Consider the following 10687-nt stretch of genomic DNA (forward strand, 5'->3'; position numbering starts at 1 on the left):
AGCAATGATAATAATGATCATAAGCAATCCATCTAGCACCTGCACACCATAATACAGGTTTTTTTTTGAGTTAGATCGCGTAAATGTGTCGTTAAACCCGCCACCACCCGACACAGCCAATTAGTAAGGTTTGTAATGTAAATAAAACATGTCAATTTGTTACTTGTACAGCACACCGGTGTGTTGGAGAGTAAACCCACAATATTTACAATACGAATTGTAAATTTTGGTGGTGGCGGGTTTAACTAAAAAAACCTCTATTATAGATATTGGTCACGAAAGCCTACGTGTTAAACTAAAGGTCCAGGTAGATTCGTCTTTTATCGTACGTTATCAAAAATAATTAGAGTAAAACAGCTTCGCTGATTTACAACCAACGGCTCGTTCTGCTTCGACGAAGAGGTCCGAGTGTTTTTAACTTGCCAGGAGCGTTTCTCCGTTCCCGTACTGCGAAAGGGCAAGTGGCGAGTTTAAAAGTGTACAACGTCTGAAACCACATGTAATATTTCCCGGCGGTATATGATTTAAATTGTTTTTGTTTGCTCTACGGATCTTCAAAGAATTCACCCACCGGTTGCGAGATTCTATCATGCAGGCATCGGCTTTCCAAGTGCCACAATGTGGTCTTAACCAATCAACTTCCTTTTGGCTTTCATTCTCCTTGATTGACAATGCCATTCACATGCATTGTGCCCTCCCCGTAATCTCATTCTTTCCCAATGGTTTCACAATAGTTCTCTGTGTATCCCATCTTGGGTTTTACATTTTCATTATTTTTTCCAAAGCTCCCATTTTATTCAACAATTTGCTTCTCATAAAAGCAGCCGTGTGTATAATTATCGAGAACTAAAAAAACACCCCATTAAGTCACGCGTACACCACGTAAACATTTACAAGGTTTTATTGAACGCTTTCCCGGTCCTCACTGCAAATTCACATTTGATTCCATTCATTCATTTAATGTGTTGATATATTCCAGGATAGGTGGACTTGTTAATTCAGGCAAATATACTCCACAGCTGCAAAACAAATACGGGGGTTTGCGCTGAAGTATCTAATGTGTGCTCACATCAGATTGCACGCACCCTGAGCATGGTGAGGGGCAGCTGATGTTAATATATATTTAATAATTGTACCTTCTGAAACAGTTGCTAAACGTCTTATCATACCAAGGACAGCGCTCGCGGTGGCCACAAAGAGCAACACGTCCTCGCGTGCGCAACGATCGACCAACTTCGGTCACCTTTCCTGACAAATCTTCCCAAACTTGAGTTGACAGAATGGCGGATAGGTGGCAGAGGTCGAGGGAAGTTGATGAGACGACAGCTCCCCCCTCCCACCCCTCCAATCACAGGTCAGCCCGGACGCCGAACCCTGGCCCCGTGGGCGGCTCCGTGAGGGACGTGAGGCCTCCTGCCGGCTCGCACGAGAAGCGCTCGTTCCTGAAGAGACACGCGCACACGCAACGTTCACACTCTGTGCTGGGCGAGGTTGTCGCGGTTGTTGCTGCTCTACCAGCTCTTTAGATGCTGCTGTGCACAAATAATGCTATTGCCGAACAGTATTTGGTTTTGGGGTCCACTGAGGCGAAATGGGTGGACCACACAAACACCCGCAGGGAAAATGATGGATAGTGTTGACCATAATAGAGGTTTTTGGGTTGGATCGTGTAAATTTCAATAAGCCTACATGTAAAACGGATAATGTTTCACCTGAAGACGACTGCTTGTGTTGCGATCGAAACGTCGTGCTATTGTTATTATTTTGATTATTTTTTCTATCTACGTGGCTTTACGGAAAGACCCAAAGAATATGAATAGGATAATGTTAAGTTGGTACATGTACAGCCTCATCATCAATCTTAGCTGGATGAAGGTTTGCCCATTCCATGCACGTCGCGGGGTCTATTTGACCGTACGTCACCACGCTTATCAGCGGGGGCTGGTTGAGACAGGCAGCATAGATGTGTGAGAGTATAAAATGCACATTAGATTTGTTGCACTGCCCCCTGCTGATAGCATATCCCCTGCAGCCCATAACATCGACAACTGCAAGCAAATAAAACGATAAAAGGTCGTGTATTCGTCAACTAACCGCCACCAACCTGCACCGAGCAGCGAGGTGAAGTCTAGTCAAACAAGCCGCATGACTGATGGACGTATGAGGCCTTCATCGGTGGACTCACAAAGAAAGGGCTGTAGGTGTTTTTCATATCCCTCTTGTACGTGATGGGTTGTCACGTGACCAATAAAAATTTGAAAGTGCCATCCGATTTCAATGCGTCATGCGTGCCAATCCGTTCCGATCGTCACTAAAAATAGTGCTGGATTTGATTGTCCATCATATGACCCCCTTTTGAAATCCATAATAGACTCCTTAAACTATTGTCGAAAAAATATGACACGTGATCCACAATGCTACTTAAAAGATAACAATACCAAAACCCCTCAAACACGTTTCGTCAATAACACTAACCCCAAAATGAAAAAGAGCACACACAAGAGGTAACGTCTCGGGCACGAAAGCCTCCAGTCCTACTTTTAAAATAGGTCTATTAAGATAATTATACACATTTTAATTGAGTTTTTCCATTTTTTAAAAATATATATTTCATTTTCTCTAATCTTCTTTTGCTACTCCCAAAAGTTATAAATCCTGGACACGCAATACTATCACACTCACCTTGGGCCCGGCTTTGGCACTTTCCCAGCCTTCAAATCATCAATGATGTCATCCATATCCTTTGCAGTCAGATCCTCCTGCAAAAGATTAGTGCAACATTTCAACAGCCCCACAGAATTCACCTGAAACCCCTTCAACGTTAGGCATGGGATAAATTATTACAGGGTGGATCTTTTAAAATATACTCAATTAACGTTTTTATTGAATATAGTGTGTATACTTTTAAAAGACACGCCCTGCATTAATAGTCATACAGTAATGTCAATTGAGTGCTCCTGAAATATTACATTAGTACTTTTTTTCCCACTCACAATGCTTCAAATTAATGCCATACAGACCCGTGTACATATCTACAAGAACTATGCTCATTTGATAAGCTATATCACTTTCACTCACAGCCACATCATACTTATAATTAGTTTTTTACTGGATATCATTTTTTATTGTCATGTTTTATGATGTAATTGCACTTTGGGGTGGCACAACGTGTTAATCAAATATAAATTGACTTAACATGCTTGAATTTTGTGTTGTCTTGTCCTTTAAATCAGGGGTTTAGAACCATTTAATTCCCGAGGGCCAAGTAGGACATCCAAACGCGTTTCGTTGGGGCCGCACAATTACCACACACCTCAGTCGCTTCTGTCACTGCGAGAGGGCCCTTCAAAGTTTGAAATGTACTTCACTGAGCCAGGTGAGAACTCAAAGACACCAGGATAGCCTCCTTTGCAAGAGTGTCCTTGCAGTGGAAAAACGTGGCCATTTAGTGCGGCTAAGATGCTCGCAGTGATTGATGAATATCGTTCGCGGACCATTAAAAAAAATTAACCGGTATATGCCTCGTGTGACTGCTAGCCACGTAACGTGAACTCACGGACCGGATCTGGTCCTTTGGCCGCACCGCTGCAAAGGTGAAAAGACCGCACAAACTTAAGGAGGCGTCACTGTACGTACGCGTATGTGTTGAACTTATTTCGCCACTGTACGTAGCCAACCGTGCTAATCGGAGGTGCGCGGGTGGGGGGGAGAGGAAGGACGACAAACTAAACACAACAACTGCTCACTTACGAAGTAGTTATCGTTGATCTGCACCATGGGGGCATTCACGCATGCGCCCAGACATTCCACCTCGGTGATGGTGAACATCTTGTCCGGCGTCGTCTCTCCCAGCTTAATCCCTGAAAGCATTCAGAGCGAAGATGAAGAAACGCACGGAGCCAGGAACGACAGCGCTGCTCAAGAAACGCACTAATTGGCACGGGTTACATATATCTACAGTAGACTCTCGTTAGCCGCGTGCGGTCTATCCGAAATTGCGGATTAACCGCGCACCTGAGATTTTGAAGTAAATTAATAGCTCATGAATTTTTCCTTTAGCCTAAATTAATCATCTAAAACAGTTACACCTGTTAATTTTGGAAATGTTTATTACAATTAACGTGCTTAAACCGAACAAATATGTGCTCCGGTTAATCCGAAATCCACGTGATCGCCTCTACAGTACAGTAGTTGCATATCTTTACAATAGTGGGCGGAGTTTGATTGATGTTGATTGTCGTGGCTCTGCTATCACCCACTTAGTGGGCCGAGTCTTCTGCGTGGGAGCAGAAAAGGATTTTGAAACCTGTTCAAGTGAATTAGTGTTTTTTTGTATGGACTTTTGTAATAAAACAAGACCAATATATTCTTTACTACAAATGTTGTTTTGTTCATTAACGAAATTTTCTTAATATAAATAATATCTACCTATATTAGTGGTTTTGGCATAGAGATCTGCAGAAAATGGTTATATTTTTTAATTGTTCGCGATTTTTAATAATCCGCGGCCGTCCAACCCGTCATTTTTGTGGATAATCGAGAGCATACTGTGTATATAAAACGCTTTCCAGCACACGTTTGCATTCCGAATAATTTAATTAGCAGTATGGAAGCCGATGCGTAGCTGGCCAGGGCTTAAAACACGTTTGCAAACTTACAAGTAATACTTTTTTGCTTTGGTTTGTGTCTTAAGTTTTGGGCAACCCTTTAACCGATATTGCCAGTTTTCAATTGTCCCGAACAGCAACACAACATTATCCTACAGATCGGTGCATTTCGGAATCATCTTTACGAGAATTATAGTTTTTGGGTTCAAGGTGCAATGCTGCAAAAATGTATTTGGATGCACAGTCGTATACAAACTGTCAAACCCATCACTGATTACGTCTCAATACAACACGATGTATACGTAGATGTTTCAAATTACAGCAATTAAATTATATAACATTACATAAATTAGAGAATGATAAACACAACTTACCGGTTATATTCAATACTAAAAGTGTGTAATTATTTTTTCTATTTTACTCAGGAAAGCATCAACGAGCCCAGTCATTAGGCGCAGCGTAAAGTAGTAACATCTCTCCTCAATTCACTCCACTGCCCAATAAATCAATGCAGCTGGGCGCTCTTGAGCACCGTACTCGATCGATCACCTCGCTCGAGCCTGACAAAGCGTCTGCAATGCAGCATGTAAACCATCGCCTTGCGAACTCCAATAACCCTCGCAGCAGCAGCAGCGGCTTTTGGCTGGTCACCGAACAAAGACGGGTCACCGTATCTCACACTTTTAGATGCGGCTCTGCTACCGTTTGGAACGTGCTCTTCCTTCCGATATTAGGAATCCACTGGAGCTATGCATTTTTAAATCATCTATATTGAAGACTAATTTATTGAGAATAGCATTTGTGTTTAGTTTGTTGTACTTCCCCCACACCTCTGATTAGTACGGTTGGCTACGTACAATGCAAAAGAAGTTCAACATACATACATCCTACGCAATAATCCTATACGTACGACCGGTACGCCGGTGTCGACATCACAGTCACTCACGTTGCCAGGCGCTACGCATTGCCCGCAAGGTTAGCCGACGGTGCATCTGAGAATTTGCGTGTATGTTCGTTTGTTTTTTCTCGTACCCAGCTTCTTCTTGAGGGCCTCCACGATGCTGTCCGAGTTGCACAGCATGCAGGGAGTGGTGGTGCACACCTGGATGTGGTACTTCCCCATTGGCTGGCGATTGTACATGGTGTAGAAGGTGGCCACCTCATACACGCGCATCTTGGGTATCTTGAGGATCTCTGCCACCTAACCGCCACACCACAAGGGGATCTCAACTCAACATTCGAAAGAACGATCACGATTTGCAGACATTTGTCAAACCACCGCTGCACGAGGCTCTCCCCCACGCCACGTGGGTTTGTCTCTGGAGGTCGTTTGATCATTTTCTGAGTTGCGGTGCCAGCTACGCACGCCTGTCATCCAGCACTGTTGAGATGAGGGTTGGTGGATTGTGCAAATGTTGTGAAACTTCCTACCCATGGGCGTCGAGGTGTCACCCATACCCTGAAGGCAGTACAGCAAAATTCCGACTTATAAAATTGTTTGTCCCTCCCCATATAGCAGTTTTGTCACCTCACATATGTGTGTTTTCTCAGGGTACTCGCCACTGATGTTAACCGTGACCGGGAATTGAACTCAGGTAACCGGGTAGTGAGCAATATGGCTAAACAGGGCACACATACACCGATGACAACAGAAATATAAGCTGAGGCATGGACTGTATTGCGAGCATGAACAAATTATTTCATTAGTGATTTGATGTTCCATTCATGGTTAATAAATGACAAATGACAGTTTAATTTTGAAATAAGTGCATCTTTATGAGAATAGGTTTTCCACTTTTTTCTGGTGTGGACTAATCAGTTTCAAAGACAATGCATATATTATCAGAGTATGTTTTTTGTTTGCAGTCTTAATGCACACATGATTCGTTGTAAAAGGTTTCAGTTTGGTGTTTAAACATCTTAACACCTGTTTTGTTGCCAGAAAAAAGGGGAAAACCTATTCTCATATTTTGGTACTGGCAAAGGAGGTCCCATGATGCATCTTTATACTTCAAACTTATACTGATCCATCTTACTCTTTTGTTTCAAAATACAACACGTAAGACGAAGGCAAAGCTCAATATTACAATATTTCATCAATGTATTACAGAATGCGCATGCCACTGGAATGAAACTCTCCTGTCGGTGTCTTCAGCCAGCCGTAACTAAAGCGAGACAAACCTGACATGCCTACCTTGTTCATCGCGGAGATGGGCAGCCAACCATGCTGCCTCTGGGCCAGGTCGAGAACTGGGATGACAGCAGCTGCCTTGTGCTCAGCAGGGTAATTGCCAACGATCACCTCAATTCGCTGCACGACACAATTACATAAACACTTTATACGTCAAGAAAAATGGTACGGTTACAACTGTGACTATTTTGAGAATCGGTCGGCCATTAACATGGTTGTACACGCAATTTGGTGGCCATGCCACGAGACTGAACCAACGGTGACAATCACTCGTTTGACTGTCTAGAAATAACCTTATGTATGAGAGCTCCTACTCATTTCTATCCTGCACTCACGTTTCTGTCCGATGCGTTTCTCATCATTGACAGCAAGTGTTAGAAGTTGTTTCTAAGTAATATGTGTATTTCAGATACATTTCTCTAAAATACTAAATAATGGGCCCATTAACCATCCACTTCCCCCCCTCCCCCACTCCTACCCCCGTGATTACATGAATTTGTATGACTTGATTAAAAACCCAAATACTTTTTTATTTAGTTTGTATTGTCCTCTTGTTTTCTGTATCGTTAATTGCATCTCATTTGTTTCGTTTCATACAATTATTCGAAATGTAACATGAGCATATCACTTTTAGAAATCAGAAGCCATTCTTAAACACAGGATTTGATTCACTGATTGTTACATGCGTACAATACAGCAAATGTTTGTCAAGATTTTTCTCCATCGTAATTCCATTCCATTTGTGTAATCTCATAAGGCAACAGAAAAAAAACAACTGCAAACCCTTAAGAGCAATCAGTGCACCACCTTGTGTCTGAACGGCCCAAAAAGATGACAATGCAAAACTATTTCAGAAATATTTTCAATGGGTCTGTTCAGCCACACTCATGAAATGCATTTTACATGTTAAACCATTTGTTTTTCAATCAAAGCAAGACTTTAACCTATTTAACCTAAACTATTTTTCTTTCATCAGGTAAGGCCCACTGAGCTATACAGATCTTTTTCCCAAGCAACCTGGCCACAAATGATAGATATCCCAATGAAGTGGCTTATCATGTGGAAATTTATAGTAGTAGCCAAATATTAAAAACCAGTAGTTCTTAGCCTAGGGTGCACGCATCCCCTGGCGGTGCGAGAGGCCCTTTCTGAGAACCAATGGGGTGCAGGCTGCAGTAAAGGTGAAGAACCACCACTCCAAACGCACGTTTCTAAATTTGGAGGGAAAACTGGAGGGCCCGGAGAAAAATCCATGCGACTACGGGGGGCGGGGGAGACATATAAACTCCATGTCTACGGGGGGGTCGGGATCAAACCCATGCCCTCCTGTTTACCAGGTGAGGTAGTTAACATCTCGCCACCGTGGCACAACTCAGAGCAACCACCAATTAACTTGGTTCACCTTGTAGTTTTCAGAGGTGAAGTCAAAGGGCGTGTTGAGGTTGTTCTCGGCGGAGTCCCTGTGCTGGATGGATAACAATTAAGTGGAAATCACATGTTAGCAACATGTCAACGACGTTAATAAAACACAAATCCTAGCGACTGCACTGTGTACAAAATGCACAAAAGACACTGCACTGTGCCACAATTGTGATGAAAAACATTAACTTCTACCTGAATATAACAACAGAGTATTGAGAGCTCGGGGTAAGCATTTACACTATGAGACATCTCCTTTACCAGTGGCTATTACTATATTTTGCCACTGGTAAAGGAGATGTCTCATAGAGTAATGGTCGACCTGATGCAACCACGAGGCTTGGTTTGTTGTCCTTCACCCACACTGCCGATTAGCACGGTTGGTTCGGTATGGTGCGAAAGAAGTTCAACATACACTACATACATCTTGGCCGACACCTCGGCCTCTTCCACTCACGAGGTTCACAAACGTAAAACTCGTGGGCACTGAGAAACAGGTATCGACGTTGGCATGATACATTTTCATTTATATTACAAGAGTGTGATCGATATGTGGTTGTGCATTTTTGCATAGCAATTGTACACCACTGCCAATGGAAACCTTTATATTTTATTTAAAGAGAAAATTGTTAGACGTTTCTTGACACCGAATTCCAGCGAATGCATTTGCGGCCACCGCACTGCAGAGTTTCGCTCACCACGAAGAGACTTCCGCCACTCTGGACAGCAGCCGAGCGGCAGATCCCTCGCACCTGCTGGATCTGCCCACCACATACACAGCGCGGGAGTTAAGATCCAACTCCCCGAGTCATCGGGGGTTATTGGGCGAGATTGGTGGCCCACATAACACAAAAACACACAAAATGCAAAACAAATATAAATCCCGTTTTTTTAGTTGTTTACATGACATAGAATGGGGATAAAGACGTAGAACGCGTGCAATGTTTTTTATTGGTTCGTAAATTAATCGGTTTACTTGCCGACATACGTGAGGTTAAGGAGCAACTGTGACACTGACCCTGACGAGTGAGGTGCAGCTAATCATGAATTTGACAACCGTGCGTGTGAAAGGTGAGAATATGAGCATGTTATCCTGCAACCCTAACAAACCACCCACATGTATTCATCATTGTGATATTTATAATTCTCGGAAGCTAAGCAAGTTTGAGCCTGGATTTTGCTTGGATGGGTTGCCCACACATCACACAGGTGTCAAATTATGGGGCTAAGCTGTGGGCAATAGACGGCGGTGCGTTAAATCATATGTTGTACTGTACTGTGAGTCTATACTTTCATGTCTATGCTCTCCACTGCCACCAACCCGCAGACCAGCATGAAGTATGGCCAAATCACTCCTACAATCTGTGCACACATCGGGGGGAGGATCTAATCCAGAAGTGTTAATTAAAGGCTTTCAAAAATAATGTGAACGATTTACTCAACAGAATGCATCATCACCTGCCCCTACCGGACATCTGTGAAAAAGAGCTTTATAGCTCATTGGATTCCTCCAGTGTAAATAAAGACTGCGATTTTAATTTCTGAGCAGATAGACAAAAGGCTGTATCGTACATGCACACAGTCCAATTGTACTCGCGGTATCGTATCATGCGATGACGAGATATAATTTAGGAAATCTGGCAATGAGTAGTGTGAAATGTCTGAATGGTCCCAGTGTGTGTGTGGTGGTGGAACGGTGGCGCAGTGGTTAGCGCACTCCGCTACGCACCCGTGGCGACCCGAGTTCCAATTCGAGACCACGGCTAACATCAGTGTCGAGTGACATCGATAACCGAGCCGTAACGACCAGCGTGGTGAAGTATGGACGTCGATTACACAGGACCCACAGGGCATGGGCAGGTCTTCATCAACCAGTGTATTGACGACGAGTGGCACATTCATCTTATTTGTATTTGAATACCGTATCACAGGGCAGTCTAACCAAAGCGACGCTTGTGTGTTCAATCAGCGCAGCACTCAAAAAGTGTCAATTCCACATTTACATGGGCGGGTGCCAGTCCATTCACTAGTGAGCTAAGACGCCCAATGTTACACTCGTTATAGACACATATATACGTGTGAATTAATGCTTTTACAATGCGTGATATTGTAGTAGTAGTCGTAGTTATTGTAGCCAGTGTTATGATTATCAGTAGTAAGTTAATACTATACACTGTTAAGCTGTTTTCACTGTCCCGGTCACCCTGTCAACAGCAAGGTCAAACAACACAACGCATTTCAGTCACCGTTCGCGCTGCCAGACACCGCGCGGAGAACGCCGCCAATGACATCTTGACGGCCGTGTGCGGTATTCGTTGTGTGATAAAGAATAAAACTAAAAAGTTGTTTAAATCTTCTTCGTTGAAGTTTGTCACTTAAACGCCGCGCCCGCTCTAGCTGAGCGCGCAGGCCGCACGGGGAGGGAAGGGGTCCTCGCGGAGGGGTCCTCGCGGTCGCCCTCATTTAGGCG

General features: G+C 43.5%; 1 protein-coding gene across 1 annotated transcript; it reads right to left on the bottom strand.

The window, feature by feature from the left end:
- Nucleotides 1-885: 885 nt before the first annotated feature.
- NDUFV2 (NADH:ubiquinone oxidoreductase core subunit V2) lies at nt 886-10656 on the bottom strand. Its single transcript, XM_061574603.1, has 8 exons — nt 10464-10656; nt 8916-8978; nt 8201-8263; nt 6802-6918; nt 5640-5808; nt 3751-3860; nt 2683-2759; nt 886-1442 (listed from the first exon to the last, which is right to left on the bottom strand). The coding sequence occupies exons 1-8, from the start codon at nt 10506-10508 to the stop codon at nt 1349-1351; spliced, it is 738 nt and encodes a 245-aa protein (XP_061430587.1). The 5' UTR covers nt 10509-10656; the 3' UTR covers nt 886-1348.
- Between the last annotated feature and the right edge of the window lie 31 nt (nt 10657-10687).

The sequence above is a fragment of the Lethenteron reissneri genome, chromosome 56 (assembly GCF_015708825.2).
Source record: "Lethenteron reissneri isolate LAM-NWPU_2019-01 chromosome 56, ASM1570882v1, whole genome shotgun sequence".
Lineage (NCBI taxonomy): Eukaryota > Metazoa > Chordata > Hyperoartia > Petromyzontiformes > Petromyzontidae > Lethenteron > Lethenteron reissneri.

Excerpts from the sequence above, each read along its gene's own strand:
- NDUFV2 (XM_061574603.1), bottom strand. The coding sequence starts at position 10,508 with ATGTCATTGGCGGCGTTCTCCGCGCGGTGTCTGGCAGCGCGAACG. Across the intron at positions 8,979-10,463 it reads GGTGTCTGGCAGCGCGAACG|ATCCAGCAGGTGCGAGGGAT; the intron begins GTGACTGAAATG and ends TGTGGTGGGCAG. Across the intron at positions 1,443-2,682 it reads GTGCCAAAGCCGGGCCCAAG|GAACGAGCGCTTCTCGTGCG; the intron begins GTGAGTGTGATA and ends GTGTCTCTTCAG.